Source organism: Bidens hawaiensis, unplaced genomic scaffold (genome assembly GCF_021521415.1).
Source record: "Bidens hawaiensis isolate Kalapana, Puna unplaced genomic scaffold, B.hawaiensis_p1.1 tig00004412_1, whole genome shotgun sequence".
In the NCBI taxonomy this organism is placed as follows: Eukaryota; Viridiplantae; Streptophyta; class Magnoliopsida; order Asterales; family Asteraceae; genus Bidens; species Bidens hawaiensis.
In genome coordinates, this window is record NW_027491265.1 from 995,070 (window position 1) to 1,022,881 (window position 27,812).

The window sequence follows — 27,812 nt, forward strand, 5'->3', positions numbered from 1 at the left end:
AAATCTGAGCCGATTACATCTATAATTCTTTTGCTTAATTTTATTGCATCACTTCATCCTAAACCAAAATGCCCTTTTATGGGCATTTTCATAAAATCAACATTTTGAGTTACTAAAACTCCCAATATCCGTTGCTTGGAAAGAAGACTATTTTTCTACGTTCTGACTTGACCCCCCTTTAAGAAGTTATTCCGATTTTACCAAAGGCTTGACTGCTTGTAGCCTAGCGGCATTAAAATGTCTGTACATAATGGTCTTTGTATCATGTTTTCTAATCACTTGTTTTTCTGTAAATTTTCTGGTTGATCAAGTGTTTTAATACTAAGTTGAACAAATATATGAATTGGGAGTAGGATTGCAAGGTGTAAGATAGAAATTTCAAGAAGGTTTTTTTTTTTTAAATTTTCAAGTGCATACAAGATGTTTAGCTAGTTTGTTTAGCATCCTGCTATGTTATAGACAATCAGTTATCATATCAGGTCAAGTCAAGTCAACACTATAGTTGAGTGACAACTCATTTGAGGTACAAACCCGAAAACGACAAGTTTGACCCATTTACCAAAAATTGTAAAAGATTTTTTTAAAAATAAAATAGATATAATTTAGAGTTTGTAGAGAAAATGAGTAATATGATTTTTTAATTTTTAAAAATAATTGCAAGAGTATATTCGGAAAATGGAAAAAGCAAATATATATATATATATATATAAAATTATAAAAGTTAGTTTAGTTTTAATTACTTGTACGGGTCAACCCATTTTTATATGGGTCAACCCAAACCCGACCCGTATTTTAGACGGGTCATGTTAACGTGGTCAGCCCGAACACAATCTGTTTTTTAAATGGGTCGTGTTTGTTAACCCAAAACCTTTTTTTTCATGTCGGGTTCGTGTGGTGTTTCGGGTAATATCAACAGTTGTTGCCCCTATCAAAAACTCAAAACAGCTAATGAGGTAATGGGACAACAGATAATCTTTTCATTGTCATATACTGCTTATATGAACCAGAAAGTCAAATAAGCTCCTGACAAACTACCATCAATCTAAGTTAAATGACCCAAAGGCTACTACTTCAACGGTTGCCAACATCTTATTCCATAGCTCATTATCATAAAGATATGACTTATTCCAGCAACAGTAACAAACTAAACATCTTTGGTTTCTACAAGAGTACAAATACTAGTTGGATCAAGTAAAAAAGGGGTAACTGTTGATTGATCATAGATGTGGTACCGCCAAATCACCATTTGATCTTTAAATATAAAAATAAGAAAAGAATACCATATCTGAAAAATTATTAAATAAACATCAAAAAAGACTGTAGAAATGATCCACGAGAACCTCATGGCTACTTATCTTGGCCCTGACAGAAGAGATGATGACAAGCGTGTGAAATCTTTCTCGTCTCCAACTGCTGGTTCCTGAATCCTTATTTCCTGAATTCCTAGATCTGTGAAGGTGTAATCTAAGTTTGATTCGACAGTCATTCCTCCTTCCAACACCTTAACCACCGAGGACATTGAAGGTCTTTGCTTAAAATTTGTTTGTAAACACCACGAAGCCACTTTCATCATCTCCACTACTTCAGTTTTGTGTACCTGCATATCTTCGCTGTGTGTGTCCACCATATCTAACAACGTTCCTTGCTCACAGCATTTCTGTAAAACAACGAGCAAGTACCAGCTTTCTTCTGGCTGAGATTTATCGAATATTTTCCTGCCACATAATATCTCCAAAAGAACAATCCCAAAGCTATATACATCCAACTTTTCAGTGATGATTGAGCTCCGCCATTCTGGAGCGATATAGCCAGGTGTTCCTTTTACGGTACTCATCACTTCGGTTTTACTTTTGTCAATGAGCTTAGACAACCCAAAGTCAGATACTTTGGCATTGAAATTGTTGTCTAGAAGTATGTTTTGCGGCTTAATATCAAGATGCACAATTTTTTGCCTGCATTCTTCATGGAGATATGCTAAACCTTTAGCTATATCAAGAATAATATTCTTTCTATGTTCCCATTCAAGTATGCGCTCCCGAACTCCATGGTAAATCCACCGATCTAATGACCCATTACTCATGAAGTCATACACAAGAAATCGTCGTGATTTCCATGTACAAAATCCTCTAAATCTAACCAAATTCACATGATGAATACTACCAATAGATTGAACCTCAGCTAGGAATGATTTCTCAATGTGTGTGAGACCTTCAAGACATTTAAGACATTTTACTGCAATCTTGGTGTGATCTCCTAAAGTCCCTTCGAAAACTGATCCATATCCTCCTTCACCAAGTTTTTTACTAAAATTCTCTGTTGCAGTTTTCAGTTCTTTATAAGAAAACCGATTTGGCAATCCTGAAACTTGATCTAAATACTCTTCCTCCATTTCAGCGTCCCTTTTTCGCTTGTGGACTATGTACATAATGACCCCAATGGCCACAACGAGCAAAAGGGTAAAACTTCCAATCGTAGATCCTATAATTGTTGCAAAATGATGTGATCTAACAATCTGGACTTTTAAGAAAGCTAAAGCATTAATATCATGTGGGTTAACAGTCCTCATTGTAAATATCTCCGATGTTAAAAAACATTCTCCACTTGAAGCATTTGAAAAATACTGAAAAAAAGCTGCTTTGCATGAGCAATTGTTTAGACATGCTTGTTTGCAAGTCTCCATACTCACCCACTCCATGTCGGCAGTAGAGGTGAAGTATTTGACGTTCTCAAGTGTAATAAAATCTTGATCTTTTGTAGAATTACATGTGAGTGGAGTAATTTCTGAGCAACCCAGATTGGGTTTGCGATCATTCACTCGCCTAAAATATTCTTTGCTGGGACAACTACATTGTTCATCAGTCGAGCAAATGGAATTTCGTCCACAAATCAAGGGATAACTACACTCATCAAGCATATTTTCAGTAAGATCGGTTGATGTTGTCAATACTTCAAAATTCCATTCATGCACTTTCAAATGCCCATTTCTCTTTAGTTTCAAATACTGAGTTGATGATGCTGGAGGTATGCCAATAACACCATCAGGATCACTTGGCTCAGAAGAATTTATGAAGAATGACAAACTCCCATTCAAGAACCTCAGGTATCTTCTTCTCTTCTTTGTATCATTTCCATTGACCAACCAACTGTAATAGACTTGAGGTGGGTTTGATTCAACATAAGCAAACAAACCTTTATTTGTGACTTGAAGAGAATACATATCCTTGTGACGCAACGAATTGGTTACACTAGATATCAGTTTTTGACCAGTAAACAACTTTTGGCCATGTAACAAAGAGTTTGTTGGATAATCAAAAGATTGCCAAACTATCGAATTCTGGTCATCGAACAACACCAGGTTTCCGGTATCAGTTAGGTTCATGCCAGCAACAGATTTTCCTGCATTGTTCGTGGTCCAAGCTATGCTTCCATCTACATCCTTTAGGACCAACTCTCCGGCCGCAGTGAAATTCAATATCGCATCCTTCTGGACAGGATAGTCTCGGTTGGCTGACCATACGGTTCTATATTGCCCAAGGGAATTGGTTATTGGAGAAATGAATATGGCAAAGATGTAAGAGGTACAATCTTCTTCACAATAAAAGCCACAAGTGAATTGAGCTCCAGTGGCTTTCCTACGAAGAATGGGTTTGACAACCGAGTGATTGGTTGTCCACATAGTGGAAAGATTTGCTGTTGGATGTGACTCGGCAATGGGTGCGAACATGAGAATTAAAAAAATGCCAAAAAAGAAACTAGCAACCCTCATGACTGATGATGAACACTGATCAAGAGCCTATGTATAAAAATGAAAACTACTCTATATGCATGTTACAAGTCAATTCAGTAAATACCCAATAGTTACATGTCCATTCAATGCTATATTTGACAATTTGAGCCAAGCATAACGTGTTGGACTGGCCACAAGTTGCAGTTTGAGCCAAGCTTACCTACCGTGTTGGACCAACCACAAGTTTCAGTTAGAAGAACTTCATATCTAATTAATGTTTCACAAACCCCATTCTATTTTCTTCACAGCTATAAAGAAAAATTCAACTAGTTTTTCTACAAACTTAACTTGTCCGGTTCTTAAAAACCGTTGGCATGTCTAATTTAAAAAATAACAAAAATAATAAAACTATAGCAAAGTTAAACACCAACTACAAAAATGTTTTAACGTAATAAAAAGGCATAGGATCCTCATACTTCACACATCATATTTCGCACATATTGTTCGTATACGGTTATACAAGTTGTATAAGACCTGAGTTGTTAAAGAGCTATACAGCTCGTGTAGGACATGAAAAAGTTGTTTTGTGTGTCCCCATACACTTGCCAGTCATGCGTGGCCTATACGGGGCCATATAGTACGAAAAATATCTCAAAAGTCTACAGAATATCATAAAACTCAACACAACTATTTATTAATGGAAAATTAGATTTTAACCTTTTTTTTTTTGAAATTTTGTGTACCTTTCTATTTTTCTTTATTTATTATTTTTCAGGCCCTACTTTTGTGTACCTATATAGCTCGTATAGGACCTAAAAAAGTTGTTTTATTGCGTCCCCTCCATATAGTTGTCAGTCATGCATGGTCTATACGGGGCCCGTATAGTCTTATACAATCCGTATAGACATGTAGAGCCACCATGTGGGTGGTGTATGAAATCACATCCCAATAAAAACATGTAATAGCTTTTTTTAATATTAAATAATAAATAAAGAAAAATAGAAAGGTACACAAAAATACAAAAAAAGATGCATAAAATCACAAAGGTAAGAAAAATATCTCAAAAGTCTACAGAAGATCATAAAACTCAACGCACCTATTTATTAATGGAAAATTAGATTTTAACATCTTTTTTGAAATTGACCGATAATAATCATGCATTCCCGCCTGAGAATCAGTCTCTGTTAGGTCCCGTTTTGTTTTATTAAGTCTTTTGTATTGGTTTTTATGTATTGGGCTTATTATGTTGTTTATATGTAAAGAAACCCATTAGGCATGTGGAAATAATACAAAGATCTCATGCATGCTTCCTATAAATAGGGAAGCATGCGATGAGAAAAGAAGCTTTTTGTCAATTGTTATCTTTCTTTCTTAGTTCTCTCTCTCTATAAAACCGAAACCGAAAATAATCTCAAGATCCGAGACCAAAGGTGTCCCGGTGTGATATTCCGCTAGCATCGAGTTTGGTTGATCCAAGAATAGTTGTTAGATCCACCCCCGTTGGGACCTACAATTGGTATTAGAGCTTTGGCTCACTAGTTGAGGTTTTTGGATCACAACCTTGGGTTTAGATCTTGAGAAAGTGAAAAGAAAGTGTTCTTGCAAAGAAAAAAAACACAAAAAGATTCGGGTTCATAAGTTGCACAAAATGGTTTAAATGTGTTCTTGGTGAAGATCATAGGCTCAAAAGTAGCTAAAACTCTTGAAATCGGGTTTGAAATTTGCTAAAAAATGAAGTGTTTAAAAATCTCGCATTCGCATGTGTAGGTCCTCTAGATGGATCTCAAGACTTGACTCGGATCAATCCGTGTTGTTGGTTAGCGGAAATCACCAACGACACTCGGATCTCGGATCTTAGTTTGTTTATGTAAAAGAGAGAAAAAGGAGAAGTGGAGAGAGAACTTTTTATTTCCAAGAGTTGTGAAAGAGTTCGAAAGGGTTGGAGTTGTGTGGAGAAATGGGTTGAGTGACCCTTTTATAGGGTCCCCATTTCTCCAATACTTACAAAACAACGTACAAAACAAACGTACCGAGTACGTACTACACCGGCTAAAAGCAAAATAAAACGACATATACAATCCTAAAAACAATATATAATATTGGCCCTACAATCTCCCTCTAGGATTGAGTATGTCGAGGAACCTTCGTCAAGTTCTTTGCTTCGTCTTTATTTCTTGAAACTTAGTACTTTTCTTGATCCAGGATCTTGAACAAGATTGGATCTTGAACAATTCTTTATTTTCTAGTCTTGTAGACTTGAACTTCAATCTTATTTTCTGGGAAGGATCGGCATCAGCAAATTTTAGAAACATCAGATGCGAGAGGCTCGACATCTAATTTTCTTTTGTTGACTTTCTTGAGCTGAGTGGTTTCTTTCCTTGTCTTCAGAAACAATCAGTTCATCTTTAGGTTCAATCACTAACTTTCACGTTCTCTTTTCTTTTAAGCGTTTCTACATCTGCAACTCTGAGCAGACATGATCTTGATCTACCTGTCTATGTACACTTGCACAAAACTTAGAACAAATAAGATACGTTCACAGACCCTCTCGAGGGTCAAGAAGAAATCGTTCATAGGCCCTCCTAATTTTAGTCCCTCAACTTGTAAATGATTTGTTTAAGTCCCAGATTTCCAACGAACTTTGCATGAACGACCTTAACAACAAAACACATGATTTTGAATGAAACAAAGTTTAATAAAATATGTACGAACATAATAAAACTTAAAATCTTTTTGGCATTTTCATATATTTTAAAATAGCGAAAATATATACATAACATTTTGAAGTTGAAACTAAAATAAAACATAATCAAAATAAATAATAAAAGATAGGAGTAAAGATGAAATTAATATTATATATCAATAATATTTACAAAATTTTCTAATGATTTTAATATTTTTGTGAGAAAGATCACAACATGGAATCATATTGATTTGCAAAGCCCTAGATCGCGTTTCCATTTTGATATTATTATGTCACAATTTCATCACCGACTGTAGATATCGTCCATTTGTTTAACCTGATAAGTGTTTTGATGCCAATATGATACGTTTAAAGTACAATTAGGCACGGTGCTTATGTGGTCCCCACTTAATCAGACATGTTACTGATTCCATCATATCTCGGGCTTACTTTGTGTTGACATATCACCTCAACTTGACTTAAACCTTTCTTAGTTGATCACAGTACTCTTATTAACATACTTGACACTTTGTACTTTGTACACTCGACATTTTGTGCTTTGCACACTTGACTCGATCTAGAAAAGTTAAAATAAAGTAGAAGATTCAGGGCCTTAACAATCAGGTCTTGTATGACTACAAACAGAGAAAGTCCAAGGCTTGAATCAAAATAAATGAAGAAATAAAGCAGAATTAATATCCTAGAAGACTCTTTTTCTTGATTTTTCATTTTTTTTGAAAGAGAAAAAGAATTTAAGGTTTTTTTTTGTTTTTTTTGCTACAGTACCGAGGTGCTACAGTGCCGAGTCGCTACAGTGTTTCGCATGAGTCGCTACAGTGTTTAGCATGAGTTGCTACAGCACCCGTGTGAAGCGAAACGATTGCTACAGTACCCCCGTGCAAAGCGAAACGATTTGCTACAGTACCTGTGCGAAGCGATTGCTATAGTACCTCGTGCGAAGCGATTGCTATAGTACCCCCCCCCCCCCCCGCGCGATTGCTACAGTACCTCGGAAGCGACTGCTAGAGCACCCAATGTGATTTTTTTTTGAGAATATAACACCCAAACTTCCAAAAAGTCAAAAAGACTTTAGTCTAAAAATCAATAAATCGGCCTAGATCTGAGTTTTTAAGCCGAATCTGAGCTCTTACACAAAAACTTAAAACACTAAAAACTTAGATTTGGTGATTCTCGTGTATTTCCAAGGTGTAAGGGACTCCAAAAGAGATGAGTAACACGAAATCAACCTCAAATCCAACAAAAAGTCGAGCCGAAAGCTTTGATACCACTTGTAGGTCCTCTAAATGGATCTCAAGACTTGACTCGGATCAATCCATGTTGTTGGTTAGCGGAAATCACCAACGACACTCGGATCTCGGATCTTTGTTTGTTTGGTTTATTTGCTTGAAAGAAAGAAAAAGAAGATAGAGAGAGAGAAATTCTTTTTATTTCCAAGAGTTGTGAAAGAGTTGGAAAGGGTTGGAGTTGTGTGGAGAAATGGGTTGAGTGACCCTTTTATAGGGTTCCTATTTCTCCAATACTTACAAAATAAACGTACAAAACAAACATACCGAGTACATACTACACCGACTAAAAGCAAAATAAAACGACATATACAATCCTAAAAACAATATATAATATTGGCCCTACAGCATGTACTTGAAAAGTTGGTGTACTAACTTTTGACTAAAACTGACAAGTTAGGTGAACAGATCCCTAGAAATATTGCTTCCAGCTGAACATTTTCGCTTCGCATAACTTTTTCGCTTTGCTCGAAAGTTTCGCATCGCTTAACTGTTTCGCTTCGCATCAACTACTTCGCTTCGCATGCACCAAGTTTTGCTTCGCACAAAGTTCGCTTCACATCATCTATTTTGCTTCGCATCCAAGTTTTCACTTCGCATAACAATTTCGCTTCGCATCCTATGCGAATTTTTAGTCCTGGTTGGTGAAAAACTCATCTATTTGAAGACTTTTGGTGTTTGAAACTGTTGGAATCATGGCTAGTACTGATTCTGAGTTATTGAAGGGGTACTTGTTGCTTGAGAATCAAGTGGAAACCAATACAAAACCTCCAAAATTCATGACATTAGATGACAACTTTGCTGACTTTAAGTGGAGGTTCATGAACTTTATCTCTTTGACTGATTTTGAGTTGATGAGAAGTTTTGAAATAGGTCCTCATGTTCCCATGACAGTCACTCCTAATGGGGAACAACCAAAACCCGTTGAAAGTTATGATCAAAATGATAGGACCTTGATAGAGCAAGACAAGAAAGCATACCTCACTCTAACTGTCTGTCTTTCTAATGAAATTACTGAGACTCTACGTGAACACACAACTGCCAAGGGATTGTGGGATGCACTGGTTGAAAAGGTTGAAGGAAATGCTGAGATAAAGGAAAATAAGAAGGCCCTATTGAAAGAAGAGTTCAACATGTTTAACTATCGTCAAGGTGAAAGTGTGGGGAACTTAATAAAAAGATTTGAAAAGATGTTAGTAAGAATCAGAATTGCTAGTGTCAACATCATGAATTCTGAAATCAACCACAAATTGATGAACTCTTTGTTGTATAGCTGGAGTACCAACACTGTGACAATAAAGAGAACTACCAACTTGAATGCCATTTCAAATACTTATTTGATATCCACTATCAAGTCATTTGAAATGGATGAGAAAATGAGGATGAACAACCATGCATATAAGTTCTCTTAATCAAGCTGGGATGAATACTGCATCATCAATGCCTACTGCTTTCATAAGCAAAACTCAGCAAAACATGTATCCAATAAACACTCCAAAGTACTCTTCAGATGTGCCACCACAGAAAACAGAATTTATCTCAACTGGCAATCAGTTTGTGTCATCTGGTTCAAGCTCATATTAGAAGCCAGTTGATAGTGCAGTTGAACAAGCCTTGAAAGCCCATGGGATTACCTCTTCTTCAAAAACTCAGCAAAGTCAAAGCTCCAGCTGTGAAGCACTTCCTCTGCTGAATGACTCCAATGTAGCATTGGTTCAAGCGTTCTTAACAAGTCATGAAGAGTTGCTGCAAGGAAATTTGTTGCCACCACAATTTGAGCAAGGAGATCTAAAGGACATCAACAATAAGGATCTCGAGAAGATGGACATCAAATATCAAATGGCTATGGCAGTACACAGAGCTACAAACTTCATGAAAACTTATGGAAAAGACAGTTTTAAGGACTCTAACAGGAAAAGGATTGGTTTTGATAAAGAGAAACTTCAGTGTTATAACTGTGCTGAGATGGGCCACTTTTCAAGAGAATGCACCAATCCTCCCAAACCAGCAAATGACATTTGTGTGACAGAGGTGACTGATGAGGAAAATGGCAAGTCAGCTGGAAAGAAGTATGAGGTACAAAAGCCAAGCACTTTGGTTCTAAGAATTGGAAATCATCCACACAAGGGAAATCAAAGCTCAAGCTCAAACTCAAGAGCCCTTGTCTCTCAAACAGAGGTCCATACAGATTGGGATGACCAATTTCAGGAGCTGCAGGATCCTCTCAACATGGCAGGAATGGCTTTTTCTTCAAACAACGAAGCGTCTTCATCTTCGGCTGCAAGTTCACATGCATCACATGCTGATGAGGTATACAGCAATTTATGTTCTCAAGTTTGCATAAACAAGGTTAAATTTTATAGACATAATCATGATGAAGTCCTGAAAGAAATTTCAAAACTTCGATAGTTGAATGCTGAGCATGTAAAAGCCGACAAGATTTACGTTGAAAAGATTGAAACTCATCGTGATGATGTAGCAAATATTAGACTTAAAATTTTTCAAACAAAACAAGAAGTAATATACTATAAAAACATAGTTTCTAAATTAAAAGATGAAATTGAAGGTTTGAAACTTGATGCTTCTGATAAAAGGAAACAAGAAAAGATAGTCGAAAGATTTGAAACATCATCTGAGAAATTGGATGATATTATTGGAGCCCAGAGAAGTACTAAGTTAAAGGTGGGGCTGGGGTATGATTATACTGCTGTACCACCACCTCTAAATAACAATTACACCAGGTTGCCCCACTTTAGCTATAATACTTCTCCTGAGGAAGAAATGTATGAGATTGGTAGAATGCCAAAACCAGTGAAATTTGTCCCTCCTGTTTTTCAAACTGCTTCTCCAATCCTACCATCTGATAAATCTAACATCAATGTGTCTTGTGAAGCAGGTGATGTAATGGGAAGGTTAACTTGGGTTGTAAGCAAAAGGGAGAGTTAGAACCACGTTTTGAATCTTGTGTGGATCTAACCAAATCAATTAACAATCCAGTTTGTAATAAAGTGTGTGAATCGATGTTAGGAAGTTTAAAGTCAGGATCTAATCTTGTATTTTGTGAAAGTTCGAGTGATGAAAGTCGTAAAAATGATTGTAATGAAAATGAATGTTCTTTATCTGATTCAGATTGTGAAACAGTTTATGATGAAACTATTGAAGACAAGGTTGATGAACAGATTGGTCCTAGCTGCTCGTCAGCTGATCATCATATTGAGAATTTGAGAAAACAAAAATCTAGTTTTGAAAATGAAAAACCAAGCACATCCTGTAAATACATGCCACCTAAGAAAACCCCCATTTTCTCAAAATACAAATTACAACAAAAGTTCTCAACATAATGATCAGTTTGATAGTACCTATTACTACTCTCGACAAAAACCTAGGCATTCAAATTATTTTGTTACTCAACGTTCATATGATCATAATTATCTGGTTACAGACATGTTAACCCGACCACATCACCTTATTTGTGAAATCACACATACTTCAGTGAACAAGAAGTCTATAAATGCAACCAAAGAAAGTGTTGCGTTGTATGTGGAAATTCGTCACATCTTGCAAGACATTGCAAGAACTGGCACAAGCAACAAAGAAATTTAAATAGTGCGTTTGGTCAGGCATTTCCTAAGGTTGATCCCAAACCTAAGAAAATAACTCTCCAAACTCACTCTTCTGCCAGTGAGACTGATTCAAAATCAAAGAAAGAACAGAAACCAAAGAAACCATTTAGGCTGACCCAAATAGAAAGAAAAAGGTTAGCAAAGGGTTCAGAAGCTGAAAAACCCAAGAACCCTTCAAAGGTTTTCAGCAAGAAAAATCCAGAAGATTTTGTGGTTAAGCCCAAACCAAAATGATGGCAATCCAAAAAACCTTTCCAAAACCGAGGAAGTTATAACTCAAGTTCCTCGAGGGATTGCTCTTTAGATTCTGATTCTCCAAAAGATTATATTTTCAAGAATCATAAAATTAAACTTGGTGATTTTCTGTTTAATCTTCCCGAGACTACCAAGTCTCGGGACCCATCTACTAACTAGCTGTTCACGTGTGTAGGGTGAGCCAAGAAGGCGTGTCAATAGTATATGGTACTTGGACAGTGGCTGCACCCGACATATGACTGGAGATGAGTCCCTGCTATTTGATGTGAAACCATTCGACGGCGGACATGTCTCCTTTGCTGGTGATGTAGGTGGAGAAATAACGAAACAAGGCAAGGTGTCAAATGGTACATTGATGTTTGATGAAGTCAATGTTGTGGAACAGCTCAACCACAATCTGCTCAGTGTCTCTCAAATCTATGATAAGGATTTCTCAACCCTCTTTATAAAAAATGAGTATCTTATTCTCAAACCAGGTTTTAAAGTCCCGGATGAGTGGGTTTTGATGCGTACTCCGAGGCACAATGATGCTTACATTCTGGAGATGAGAAGTAATTATTCAATGCGTACTGCTTCTTGCTTGCTGTCCAAGGCCTCGGAGAACGACTCATCCTTATGGCATCGATGTTTGGGTCATGTCAACTTTAAGAACTTGAATAAGTTAGTTAAAGGTGACCATGTGAGGGGTTTGCCTTTAAAGTCTTTTCATTGTGTTGAAAAATGTTTATCTTGCTCAAAATGAAAACAACACAAACTTCCTCATAAACCCAAGACTGTCAATTCCATAAACTCCACTCTCCAACTGTTACACATGGATCTTTTTGGTCCAATTCAACCTTTGGCAATAGGTCGAAAGCCTATTGTCTGGTTGTTACTGATGATTACTCGCGTTTCAGTTGGACTTTTCTTCTAGGGCACAAGGATGAGACAACTCAGTTTCTACGCAGGTTCATTGTCTTGGTGGAAAATCCAACGGATAAAAGAGTCAAGTGTATTAGAAGTGAGAATGGAACAGAATTCTGCAACAAGATTGTCAACGAGTTTTGTCACAACAAAGGGATCCTTCGTCATTTTAGCGCACCTTACAATCCCGAACAAAATGGGGTGACTGAAAGACGAAACCGTACATTGGTTGAAGCAGCAAGGACAATGTTGTCATACTCGAAACTTCCTTTGTTTTTCGGGGGTGAAGCCACCAATGCTGCTTGCTTTACCCAGAACCGTGTGTTGCTTAATAAGAGATTGAACAAGACTCCTTGTGAAGTCTTCTATGGAAAGAAGCCAAGGGTCAATTTCTTTAAAACGTTTGGTTGTCCGTGCACCGTACTCCAAACAAATGCCGTATCAACTTCCAAATTTTCTGAGAAGGCAGACAAGTGCTACTTTGTGGGCTATGCTGCTGACAAAAGTGCTTATTGGGTCTACAACATGAAAACCAGAGTAATCTTGAAATCGTTCAACATTGATTAGCAAGAATTGAATACTGTTGATGCACACACTGATCCGGATTGGATGTTTGATTATATAGGGCTGCTCAAGCAATTTCGAGGGATGTACGTAACACCAGTTGTTTCATCTGTTCCCACTGTTGTGACTACTCCAGTTCAATCTGAAGATGATCAGTCAATATTGATGCGTGTCGTAGTGAGAGGTCTGGAAGATGTTCATGTAGCTGCACATGCACCTGTACTAAATGTTCCACCCGTGGCAAATAAACCAACCCCGATCAATGAAGTGCAGCCTTCTACAGATACTACTGAGATGTCCACTGTCGAAGACACCTCCGATTCAGATACCGATTCGTATGCGTCAGCCGACAATGTGGAAAACGACCAGACTTATCATTCTATGAATCCCCCAGCAGAACCAAGTGTAGTTGAGTTTGTTCCTACACCTCTCTCTGAAGAAGAAAATCATGGATCTGCTGAGGAGACTGATCAAGCAAATGTGCAGAATGAAGCTTCTGGCAACACCGACTCAACTTCTGTTCTAGCCATCGTTGTGCCATTTTATGAGAACTTATGGGAGGTTCCTATTGCTCAAGAACATTTGGTTGATCAACAAGAAGGTGCCAGTGATCCTCAACCTAATGCTCCTGTCAATGTGTCTACTGTGTTTCTTCCCATAGTGAGCTTATCCATCGAGCTTGAAGCAACACCAGTCGAGCATGTCGAGCAAATTCCTCAATTGCCAATTCACCGACGACATCCGACTGAGAATATCATTGGAGATCCATCAGCTGGCATTCAAACACGCAACACTTCTGGCAACATTAACAGATGTCTTTTTGCTTGTTTTATTTCATAGGTTGAACCCAAAGACTATCGAGTCGCATTGAAAGAAAATTTCAGGGTTGAAGCCATGCAAGAGGAACTATTACAGTTCAAGAAGCTGAATGTTTGGAGGCTAGTAAAGAAACCAGAAAATAAGAAACCGATTGGAACAAAGTGGGTGTTCCGAAATAAAAAGGACAACAAGGGGGTTATCATTAGAAACAAAGCCCAGATTGTTGTGCAAGGCTTTTGGCAATGTGAGGGACTTGATTATGTTGAAGTTTATGCACCTGTGGCCAGATTAGAGGCTATTCGTATCTTTTTGGCCTATGCCTCATACATGAACTTCAAAGTATATCAAATGGACGTGAAGACCGCTTTCTTGTATGGAAAGGTAAAAGAAGAAATCTACGTCAGCCAACCTCCAGGTTTTGAAGACCCAGATCATCCTGATCATGTTTATCATCTTGACAAGGCACTTTATGGTCTTCACCAAGCACCTCGTGCTTGGTATGCCACACTGGCTGACCGTTTGGTAAAGAATGGGTACAAAAGAGGAATTGTCGATCAAACTCTCTTTGTTAAGAAGGTTAAGGTGTATGTTGATGACATTATTTTCGGGTCCACGAATGAGAATCTGTGCAAGGAGTTTTCTGAGGTCATGCAACAGTGATTTGAGATGAGTTCTTTGGAAGAAATGACTTTCTTCCTGGGTTAAAAAGTTGAACAAAAGAAGGATGGGACTTTGATTCATCAGGAAAAGTATGTCCATGACATTGTTCAGAAGTTCGGATTCAAGGACTCATCTGCCTTTATGACACCAATCGCTACTCGATCTGTTCTCGCTCCTGATCCATCAAGAAAGCCAGTAGATCAACACCTATATAGGTCTATGATTGGATCCCTGATGTATCTCACTACAAGCAGACCGAACATCATGTTCCCTGTTTATCAGTGTGCCAGATATCAGTCAGATCTAAGAGAATCTCACTTGACAGCTGTCAAACGTATTTTCAGATACTTGAAGGGAAGACCTCGTTTGGGACTCTGGTATCCAAAAGAGTTCCCCTTCGAACTTCATGCTTACACTGACAGTGATTATGGGGGATGTAATTTAGACCGAAAGTCAACATCGGGAGGATGCCAATTTCTGGCAGACAGGTTGATCTCATGGCAGTGCAAGAAGCAAGTCACTTTGTCCACCTCAACCACTGAAGCCGAGTACATCACCGCATCCAATTGCTGCTCCCAAGTCATTTGGATCCAGCATCAGTTGCTAGATTACGGTTTGAATTTCTATGATACAATGATCACATGTGATAATGAGGTTGCCATTGCGATTGATAAAAACCCGGTCCAGCACTCAAAGACAAAGCACATCGACATCCGAATACACTTTATTCGTGATTGTTTTGATCGTAAGCTTGTCAACATAAAAAGGGTCCATAATGACTTTAACTTTGCAGATCTCTTTACAAAATCCTTCAGTTGTGCCTAATTTTTATTTCTCGTTGAATCTTTGGGAATGATTTCTTTTGAGTAAATTTTATCTTTTGTTTTAAAATTGTAAATATTTTTTAAATATGTCACAATTTTAGAGGGAGAAAATGAGTTAATGTTAACTTGCCAAAAAGATTTTCAATTTACTTCAGGAAAAACAAAATCGAGTCACTTGACTTAACAAAAAGATTTTATTTTTATATATAATATTAATTTCATCTTAACTCCTATTTAAGAAATATTTAACAAAATTCAAAAAGAATTACCCCGTTTAGAGGGAGTCAGATATTTAAAATTTTCAATCAAGAATTTGATCCGACCTTATGGAAAGTGATGGTACATTGGCATGTAATTATCATAGCGCGTGAAAAGAGTAGATCAAAAGGCTGCAAGGTCACTCATAGATCTGTAGATAGGCTTGACAAACAAGTAAGTGTTGAGTGATATAAACCTAAATTCCTGCTGGTACTAATGGCTATACACTTATGATGCTGTTGCATGATTCCGTTAAAGTCATATCCATGAAGGTTCAAATGTAATTACACATGCCATACCCAAGCCTCTCTTTACCTGATCACAGTTGCCTTATGAAAATCAGTGTCAAGTTTTAATTTTTATTGAGTCAAGAAAAGCAAGAAAAAGAAAAAGAAAAACAAAAGAGCCAGAAAAGAAAAAGAAAATTCAAGAAAAAGAGTCAGTTCTAGGAATTTTACTTCTACTTTATTTCTTCAGTGATTTTGATTCAAGCCTTGGACTTTCTCCAGCGCGATAATATGGTGTTATCCGACCTGATTGTTAAGGCCCTGAGTCTTCTACTTTGTTTTATTTTCTTTCTTTTGTTCAAGCCTTGGACTTTCTTTGCACGATAATATGGTATTATCCGACCTGATTGTTATGGCCTGAACTTTGCTTTATTTTAATCTTTCTAGATCGAGTCAAGTGTACAAAGAGTCAAGAGTACAAAGATAAAGTGTCAAATGTGTTAATAAGAATACTTGATCAACTAAGAAAGGTTTAAGTCAAGTTGAGGTGATATGTCAACACAGACTAGGCCCAAGATATGATGGAATTAGTAACATGTCTGATTAAGTGGGGACCACATAGGTACTGTGCCTAATTGAACCTCAAATGTATCACTTTGACATCAAAGCACTTGCCAAGTTAAACAAGTTAAACATGTGGACAATATGTACAATCAATGATGAACTTATGTCACAATAATATCAAAATGGAAACGCGATCTAGGACTTTGCAAATCAATGTGATTCCATGTTGCGATCGTTCTTATAAATTGATTAATTAATCAATGAAAAGAATTATGTAAATTAATTTTTTTTTAAAAAAATTTTCTTTTAACTTCAAATTTTATTTTGTTTTGTTTTTATTTTTTAAAATATCACTTACTTTGGTATTTTAATATTTTATGTTTTATTTTAATTTTAATTTTAATTTTAATTTTAATTTTAATTTTAATTTTAATTTTAATTTTAATTTTAATTTTAATTTTTATTTTAATTTTTATTTTCATTTTATTCTTAATTTAGTTTTGATTTATTTTTGTCTTATTTTTGTTTACTTTGTTAAAGAGATCATTTTTGCAAACGTTAACAATTACGGACCGAAAAAAGAAAATTTGAAAAAACAACCAAGTGCTTGGATTCGGTGGTTAAATATTTTTCGGGTTCGAGTTCGTAAACAATTTTAAAGGCTGACGACTGAGAGTGTATTTTCGGTGAATACTCGTGATATTTTAACCTTATCGCGAGATAGGCTAACCCTATATATAAGGGCCACCTAAAATATCTTTCACTATTCACCACTTTACTTTACCAAACTCTCTCACTTTCTCTCACTATATTATCTTCAAAATCCTAACATTTCATCAGATCCACAATCGATCTAGCCTTGATTATCATACTTGATCATCAAAATGGAACCCACACCTACGGTAGATCATCGTCCTTGTTCATCATCTTATTTCTGGATTCTTTCAGATCTAGACGGCGGTTCATATGAATCGTCGGCTAGATCTAGTAGTAGATCTTACAAATTGGTGTTGCTATCATGCTATGCAATTGTCATCAAGCCTTTGGATCATGAATATCATCTTTAGTTGTTAGTTTTAGGTTTGATTTCGAACGGTCTGTAGTTCTAGGGTTTGTTCAAACCTTTTAGGGTTTGATTGAAGGGGTAAAAGAGAGGGTTAAGGTCCCAAAGTTTCCAAATCTTCAATTCGAGTCTAGGCGACCACTTGGAAAGCAAAAAGGATAAAAAAGGGCTAAGTTAAAGTTTTTCGCATTGGGGAGTTTTCGCAAAGGAAAGGTTTTTCGCTTCGCATGAATCATGCGGAACGAATAGGAAATCTACTTCGCTTCGCACAACCATGCGATGCGAAGTATGTTTCTTATTCGCTTCGCACCATCATGCGATGCGAATTCCATTTCTAGTTCGCTTCGCATGGCTCATGCGAAGCGAGATCAAAATCCTTTTCGCTTCGCTCAAACCATGCGATGCGATGCGAGTTCCCCTCTGTTTCGCTTCGCTTGGATCATGTGAAGCGAATGGGATACCTAGTTCGCTTCGCATAGCCATGCGAAGCCAGTGAAGAGTCCATGCGAAATTTTGATCTATGTGGACTGTTTTAAGAAAGTTAAACTGCTAAGTTACTGGACTGTTTTGACCTATGTGGACTGTTTGACTTTTAGACTCTATGAACTGACAACCTTTGTATATATTAGACTTGTTAACTTCTTAATAGACTAAAATCAACTTATTAACTTATAAAAACAAATTTGTATATAAACAAGTATAAGTATGTGTATAACTAAAATTAACCTAACAACTTATGTACATAATTATAGAGGTATAAGTACATATATATGCTAATACATCTTGTGTCTTTCATTTATACTTGATGATGATTCTCATGATCTTGATGTTTGATTTCAGGCATATAACCTACATTGTCCTCTCGAGGAGCCAAAAGACAGAAAAGACAAGGTGTTTACATCAATGATCAAGGGGCTAAGGCAGTCACCCCTTTGAGTATGCCATTTCTGCTAACTCAGCCATTTACTCAAAGTGGGTTATAGAATTCTGGGCATTTGCATAGCCTGCAGAGGACTCTTTCAATTAACACCAAGGTGGCGGGAAAGACACTGAAGATTACAGAGGGAGACATCAGGTGTAAATTGAAGATCAAGGATGAGCCAGATTATGTGTATGAGAAAGGTGACAGGGCCAAGCTGAGTGGGTTTGTGGCAGATATGGGATATGATACTTAGTGGAAGAGTTTGGAAAAGAAACATCTGCCACCATATTGGAGATTTCTACTTCATGTGGTGATTCATTGTCTGTCAGATTTGAGGGCCGGTTTTGATAGCATGCGTACAGATTGGGTAAGGATTATGTATGCACTGACACATCAGGAAAAGTTCAATTATTCCCGGATGTTGTTCTTGTGCATGTTGGTGAACGCAACAAATGAGTCAACTTGGCTAATGTATCCAAGATTCGTGCAGTTGTTATTGGATGATATGATTCCCAAGGTACCCAGGCCAGCTCAGAAGAAAGCTAAGGATAAGAAGTCTTTGCCTGAGCCTTACCATGTCAATGCCATCAGGCAGTCAATCTTCGGGATTTTGTTGAGTACGAAAGGGAAGGATCACCAGTATCAAGGAGAACGACCGGGACCCAAGTTTGGTTTGTTTGAGGAAATTGAGCCTGCTGGGGATGAGGCTCAGGAAGAAAGTGGAGAGCTTGTTCCATCTAAGCCAAAGGTTATAGCTGAGCAGGATGACTCGTCTGCTGAGGCACCTGAAGACCGAACCAAGCTAAGCATGATCTCAAGTGGAAGGCTGCCGACAAGCCTTCTGTTGGTGGTACTTCGGGTAGAGCTGAAGGTGCTGAAGAAGAGGAGGAAGAGGAACGTCAGCCCTTGAAGCAGTTGAAGAAACTTGCCGATTCCCATAAGTCTTCCAAGCTTGTTGTCAAGCTTTCCACCAAAGGTAAGCCTTCCTCTAAACCTGACCCACACAAAGTTACACCCAAAACCTTAGCTAAAACCCTTAGAAACCTAGATGTAGCTAAGATTAAGGTTCCAATTTACAAGAAACCCAAAACCAGAATCAAAGCCAAAGCCAAACCAACCAAAACCTTGTTACATGACTCACCAGACTACTCACCTGAACCCTCACCCACACAACAAGACCAACCAATGCCATCTTTCTTAGAAAACCTACCACCTTCCCACCTTAATCACAACCATAAACAACCACACCACCTGAACAACCAACACAAACCGAACCCTTAACAACCTCACCATTCACCTCACCCATCTTCAGTTCACCCATCAAATCAATAAGCCTATGCAGCCAAACTCTTATTTCCTCTCCACCCACACAACCAACATTATCAAACTTAGAACCAAAACCCTACACACCTCTGTTCTTGACACCACCCACCTCTATAACCTCATCACTACCTACCCAATCCATTACCCTTCCATTCCAAACAACATCAGCACCCATCCTATCTGATACACCACCAACTACTATCCTCTCACCAACACCAATAGCCAAAGGAAAGTCTTCGACACCTCCGGTGTATGCTGATCTTATCCTCGATAGGATCATCACCCTAGAGAAATCAAATGCTAAGAGGGCTTAGCATGAGCGTGTGTTACTTGAGTACATAAAGACTCAAAAGAAGAAGTAGATGGAGGATGCCAAGGAGAAGGAGAAGTTGGTGACAAGGGTTGAGGTCCTGGAAGAGCAAAGAGAGTTGCATCATGTTTTGATAGACTGCCAACGATCCTTGATCAATCAACTCTAAGGTCGAATTCAGAATCAACAAGAGCTCCTTAACCATGAAGCACTGGAGAACGCCAATCTAAGGCAACCCACTCTAGACTAGGAGATAGAGTGGAAACACTTGAAAAGAGCCTACCTGCTGCCACTATCCTTGAAGAACGCTTATTCAAGAAGATTGATGACACGGTGACAAAGTGGGATATTGAGAAGGAGGCGACTACCTCTAGAGTGTCTATGCTAGAGGGACAGTTGGCCTCATCTGCCTCTCTCGGTATGCTCATTGCTGAAAACACACAGTTCAGAACCGAGATAGAGGCTATTCAAGAAAAGATAGCTGAGTAGGATCGTCTGAATGAGCTCCAGTTGAAAGTAAACGAGGAGATGACGGAGAAATACAAGGCGACCTCTGAGCTTATAGGAATGCGTGATGATGATTTTTCCACGCTTGAGGCCCGTCTTGATTCAGTCTTTGGAACTCGGAAGAAGTCTACCACCGTGGCACAGATTGGTGGATCCCAACCTACCACAGGTCCGAGTGTGGCCGTGCGAGTTGAATAAGTTGGTGTTTCAGAAGAAAAGGCGACTGTGGGTCATATTGCACCACAGGTCGGCCAGGCAGGAAGCACTGTTGAAACCGGAAGCACTGTTGAAACCAGATTGGGGATTGCACATGTTGATCAACTGCAAACCCAAGCTGGTGGTGATTATGAAGGTGATGATGAAGATGAGAGTGATGATGATGACGAGGAAGAAGATGATGATGTGGATGATAACGTCCACGATAGTTTTGATGACAATGGTGATGATGATGACGGAGTGACGGTGGAGATAGTGGGGACGGTACAACAGGCAGTGGAGGTGGAGGTAACAATTAATCACCTCCAAATACTCAAGAGACACATCAAGATCCTGCTGCATACGAGGCAACTAAGAATGTAAGAGAAGATGAGGCAGGAATCGAGAATTTATATAACGAGTTGTTTCCTACAGGTGATATTGCAAGTGTGATGGACGAGTTTATTGAAGCCAGGAAAACTCTTGAACCGGTTCAATCTCATGCGGCTAAGGAACCTGAAGATGATTTCTACATCAACTACTCGCCTAATCCAGACACACCACCTGCTGATGTTCAAGCCACTTCTGAAGCACCTGCAAGTGGTTCCGTTGTTGATCCAGCCGCCAACTTGTCACAGGCAACACAGAAGAAGAAACGGAAGACTCACATTGTGTCAAGTCGTGCCAGTACCCGCTCCCTCAACTACCCCTATCACGATGATTCATTGATTGTATATGCTAAATACAACCGGGAGAACAGTTGCTGGGCTATAAGAAGATACAGCGGAGATCTCATCTACATCAACTATCAAGAGCTGAGTTCGCTACCGGAACTTGATATCAATTATCTTCGAAAGCTTTGGGTCCGGGGGAGTATGATGAGAATTTGGACGGTTGGTTCACCCGTCATTTGCATCATCAGTCAAAAATGGATTATAAGGATTTTGAGCTAAATAAGGGTCGAAAGTTCAAGAACCTGAGAGAGATCGACCCAGCCACCGGACAGCCACGCATAATGTGGAGGTAGAGGGCGCTAAAGGGCAGTCACATTATTTATCATGGTGAACCCTATATTCCAAACACTCTCCGAGACTTTATTGGCTGGGAATTTGACAACACTATGGGTGAAGCCGTCATACACTGCACTATAGGAATATGCACGAAATTCGTGTGTTTGACGAGCACGAGCTGATGGGTCTGCACATGGAAGACATTCTGAAGCTCTACAACTCACCCTTGCGCACCGTCGAGGACATTGGTCATCATAACACAGACCGGATTGTTGAAGCATTCAACAAGTTCATCAAGAGACTTGTTGAACTTCCACTTTCTAAGGACGAATGCTTGGAGTATGATACCGATGGTTTCCAATACTAAAGACTAGAGGGAGATTGTTAGGTCCCATTTTGTTTTATTAAGTCTTTTGTATTGGTTTTTATGTATTGGGCTTATTATGTTGTAAGGCCCCGAACCCCGGGAACCCCACAGTTGGTAATCATGCAAAACACTTAAGAAAATAATTAAACTTGAAAACGGTTTCTTTCATTAAAACAAACATCTCAGAGTATAATTCAGCGGAAAACATAAATAATAAAATAAGTTCCCAAAACCCGGGAACATTGCCCAAAATCAACATAGTTATCTTTAAATAAAAACTTTTAATAATAAATGTTTAATAGTAAAACTTCAGATCCCGTATGCCTTTCACCATCCAAGTAGCTTCATGCACGTCCAAGCGATAAGGCATCCTCTTCCTAACCTGAAACTCACACTAACATGCACACAAAGTCAGCTTGAGCTGAGTGAGTTTAAGTTTAAGTAAATAACATCAGTAGTAATAGTTAAGATAGTCAAACCAAAAGTTTTAAAAAGTACAAGGGTACATCCATCAAGTCCTCATTACCGAGAACTAAACATCCTCATACATACATATACAAAATGTATATGTAAACATCCTTTTAATTACATCTCTATATATATCACAGTATATATATATAACATCCACGTATAACATCAGGGTCGAGCAAACGTACAACCCAAACACGTAACATCAGTGCATGCAAACACAAAGTAGGCATGCACAACATCAGTAGTCAAAACGACTACAATATCGCCAAATATAGGCCAAGCAATAATGTGTATATATATATATATATATATATATATATATATATATATATATATATATATATTTAACATCCCAAGGCCTACCATATACTAGCAAGCCTATATAAAATCGTTTAAAACATTTCATCATGTAAGAAAACACTTAGGTGTGCACGCTAGCCCAAAATTTAAAATGAGTTAAAAGGGGGCATCATGAACTCACCAAAAATCAATCGAACACCTGCAACGAGCTAGGAAATCCCTAAGTGCACAATCACAAGCAAGGGCCTCTAAATTATACACAACACGTTACTACACTAGACCGTAAGAACACTCTTGCCTAATGGGCCGTTCAAGCCCAACACTTTGGCTCGAGGCACACCAACTTGGCCCAAGGCCCAACACTTGGCCCGTGGCCCAAGGCCCAACAACTTGGCCCGTGGCCCAAGGCCCAAAAACTTTGCCCAAGGCCCAACAACTCGGTCGAAGGCCCAACACTTGGCTCAAGGCCCAACACTTGGCCCAAGGCCCAAAGGTAATCAAATCGGGTCGAATGCGCGTGTAATAAACCTTAAAACCATTTGTTAAACGAATCAGCTCCAAATGGACCAAATTCCATATTAAATCTTTTCATTCATCAAGATTATGTCACCCGAGTTGATAGGGTTGACGGTTCCTTTTTACAACTCTTACTTTAACATTTAAACGAAAATTCGTGCACCGCCGACTCGATTAACGAAGCACTAACCACAACAGCCCCGAGCATCAAAAAAATAATTTTTCCACAGCCCTTAAACCCCCCTAGGGCTGCACAAACTGATTCGGTCGGTCATCCGATCAATTAATGCGTCAAACTCAACAATTTGAAATTCTACACCCGATAAACCCTAGTTTGCGAACTAAAATCGATTGACCGACCTAAACACCTCCATTGGCCATGAAATTATAATATGATGTACATGTCATACCTAGTGGGATTTTGATGCGAAAACCTCACTCAAAACAGCCCCGGAAACACTCAACTGGGCAGCCACCCGGTTAGCCTACAACAAGACGTTTTTCGATCAATACGCGCAATATGAGGACCAATTAACGTGAAAAAGACTTGGGGAATCGTAGTACATACCTTGAATTGAAGTTCTAAGGCTTAAAGTTGGCCGCAAAAAAGAAAATCGGTGGTCTTGTTCTTTGTTCCTTCTGCCGATCGCAGCTTCACAAGGGGGCTAGGGTTAGATCATGTTATAACATAAGATATTACACTCTAGTCCCTCTAGATTCAAGTGTAAGGCAAAATGGAAGGAAAAGTTAGGTTCTTTAACATACCAGGATGACGTGAAGGTTTTCGAGAAACGTCGGTTAAGTCCCGAGAGTTATACATACTCTACAAGCTTTAGTTCTTGAAACCGGAATTAACGGGTGTTACATATGTTGTTTTTATATGTAATTGGGCCCAAGGCCAATTGTAAAGAAGCCCATTGGGCATGTGGAAATAAAGCAAAGATCTCATGCATGTTTCCTATAGATAGTGAAGCATGCCATGAGAAAAGAAGCTTTTTGTCAATTGTTATCTTTCTTTCTTAGTTCTCCCTCTCTCTCTAAAACCGAAACCGAAAATAATCTCAAGATCCGAGACCAAAGGTGACCCGGTGTGATATTCCGCTAGCATCGAGTTTGGTTGATTCAAGAATAGTTGTTAGATCCACCCCCGTTGGGACCTACAGTCTCACCTTTATATTTATTTTTATCATTAGATCTCCATTAAAAAAATAGTAATAGAGTTAAGTTTTATTTGAATTTCAAATTAATGTTTAGTGCTTTTGATGGAAGAATGATACGAGTTGATGATGTAAAATTTTCTCGAATCGATGCTTCAAATGACGAAATTGTGTTTCAATTCGGGTGTTTGAAGTCAACAAAAATCAACATTGTCTTAAGTAAAAGGCCCAATCTGTTAACAAGTCAAGTCAACCCTATAGTTCTATAGTTGGCTGATGGCTGGTTTGAGTCCCAAACTTAACTATACAGAAGACAATCTTGGGACAAAACCCACATCTCCATGTGGGTTCCATAACTTATTATTATAAAGATATGATCCGTAATAGTTGTTGGAATAACAAAAACTCTAATTACGATCATGTTAAAGATCTCGTTAGTTTATTAAAAATTAGTTAAACTTCGTTATAAACTTTGTTAGTGTAGTTAGTGCCAAAATTGTAATTAATATATAGTTTGGGGACATATTGTAATTAAGGATATTAGAAACGATGTGATGTGTCGCTTGTTAAAACGTTGCGACGGTAGGTTTGTAATTGTCGGTGGGCATAAATACCACCACTGGCCATCATTGTAATCATCCGTTCAAAACAAATCAATAATACATAATTGTTCATATTCAATTGTGTTCATATATTTTCATTTGATTCTGTCATTTGTGTTAATCAATCGATTTAAGGGCCATCAAACAGAAAGTAAAATAAACTCCATAAAACCTATATACCATCAGTCAAAGTTAAATGTCCCAAAGGCTACTACTTCAATGGAGCTCATGGCTACTTATCTTGGCCCTGAGAGAAGAGAAGCATGTGAAATCGTTCTCGTCTCCAACTTTTGGTTCCTGAATTCTTGGATCTGTGTAGTAATCCAAGTTCAGTTCAACATTCATTCCTCCCTCTAAAACTTTAGCCACCGATGATATCAGAGGCCTTGTCTTAAAGTTTGTTTGTAAACACCATGGAGCCACATTCATCATATCCACCACTTCTGTATTTTGTACATGTTGTTGGCCCAATATGGATCTTTGATAAAGAATTGATAAGATGAACAATGATAAATGAGCAGCAATCTTTCTTGAATAATTTGAACTTGGATTAAAATAAATAAATGTTCTGATGTTGCCCCTATTTATAGATCACCAAAAGGTTTGATGATTAGGGTTGCAACCTTTCAAGAACAACAAGATCCAAACACATGTTTTAACAGTTACAAACTTAACAAGTTGACACTCTAATCTCTATACTTACATACATGTTTAAGTAGGGCTGTTCACGAGTCGAGCCAGGGTGGTTTCAAGCTCGGACTCGAAATTAAACGAGGCAACTTAGTTAGGCTCTAGCTTGATTTTGAAGTTAAGCGCGCTTAAGATCGAGCCAATGAGCCAAGCCATGAATTGAGCCGAGCCAAGGACAATTTTGGCTCGGTTACAAAAATGATCCAAATCAGCACAGGATGTTTTAAATCAACTTTTTATAGCTAGATTTATTCGAGCTTTTATCGAGCAAGCCACGAGCCCGAGCTTCAAGCCTCGAGCTTTTTGAATAGCCCTATGTTTAAATATGACTTAAACATACTTATAACTGATTACAATACGACCCCTTGTACTTTGATGACGAGTGATTAACGCTTCATTCACCCCTTAATCACGATCATCTTCTTGTCGTAGATCTTGAACACCGAGCATTTGCCTCGTAGTTGCAAACTTGATTCTTGCGAGTGCCTTTGTTAGGGGAAATGGAAACGGGTAAAAACTCGGTTAACTTAGTTGAAAAGGAGGTAATTTCAAGAAAGGAAATCAATTTATTGGAAACAGAAGGCAGGCAAAAGGTGGCTAACTGCTTATCAAAAACCAATCTGACTTTAACCCGACCCATCAAGATTAACTCTAACATCTTCCGGACTCTTTAATTGGATTGTGTTAAAGAGCCACGCTCTTTAAGGAATGACGTAGAAACTAGAAAATGAGTAACCAAAGTTATTTTATGTGGGGATAAGCAACCAATGTATGATTCTTGTTGTATTATTATTATTATTATTATTATTATTATTATTATTATTATTATTATTATTATTATTATTATTATTAAAACCATATGTTGTGTGCAATGCACTAAGTTTTAGCTGTTGGTTGCTTGACTTATGGATTTAGTAATTCTTCTTGGACTAGCTTGATGTGAAGTAACTTTTTCATCCAATTTGTGCAACATTTATTTTAGCGTTGAGGCTTTCGGTTAAACCAAAACCATACGTTTTCACCATATGGAATGGATATCAGTTGTTTAGTATCATTTGATATCTTCAAGTGTGAACATTATATGCAATAATGACTTTTGATGAGAATCCTCATATCTTTATATGTTTACAGAGTTAATCAAAATATATTGTTTCCATCCGACATCACGTGGAATTTCAATCCTATCATTCACACGAGACTAACTATGCCCTTGTTTGTCATTCAATGTTGGTCGCTCTTTCAGTGGCACAAAAAAGGTCATCATACGACCAATCTGTATAAGAAATTTTGCCAGTTTGGTTTGCATACTATGGCAGATGGTTTGTTTTGAAATTCTTGAAACTTGAATAACTGTTATGCATAAGGAAAGCCCATGGAGTCGGTTGCCATGCAATGTCAAAGACCCAATTTTATGGTATGTGGGTGGGGTGGGGTGGGGCGGGGCAGTGATAGTAGTGGGACATAGTGGAGCCGTGGAGGTGAGTGTTGCTAGCCTATTTATAATAGTGATCCATCAATTCCCGGATCGATAATCAAACACGAACTAATAAACAACTCTTGTTTATATTAATCAGAAAAGATAACTTAAAAAACTAATTACAACTCTCAACCCCTAACTTGGTTTGACTCTTGATGAACCCTAACTTGGTTGCATCAACTTATTAATCTATAATGTCTAAGCATAACTCGGTTTATATAGACTAACTTAACTTGCTAGCCAAAACATTACCAAATATAATAAAACCCCTTTAATTCTTGGGTTAGGCCTTACACTTGGGCCAAACAACATTTGAGCCAACAATCAACAACCCCCCCCCCCCCCCCAATTGTTGTATCCGACTCACCCCCCTAATTTCCAAGTTGAACTATACGGGTCTTTAACTTCAAGCTTGTCATTCTTTTCTTGATTCTCCCGAGACCTTTCTTGATCTCTTGCAGTGTTCTTTGGGCTTCAATTAGCTTTAACAA

At 38.1% G+C, this 27,812-nt stretch overlaps 1 protein-coding gene across 1 annotated transcript in view; it reads right to left on the reverse strand.

Annotated features, from left to right (window-relative positions):
* Positions 1-1,351: 1,351 nt before the first annotated feature.
* The window catches only part of LOC143626533 (G-type lectin S-receptor-like serine/threonine-protein kinase SD2-5), a 50,016-nt gene continuing 23,555 nt past the window's right edge, over positions 1,352-27,812 (reverse strand). The window contains exon 2 of the mRNA XM_077096598.1: positions 1,352-3,703. Within this exon, the coding sequence (XP_076952713.1) occupies positions 1,352-3,703 (2,352 nt within the window). The remainder of the gene's footprint in view (positions 3,704-27,812) is intronic.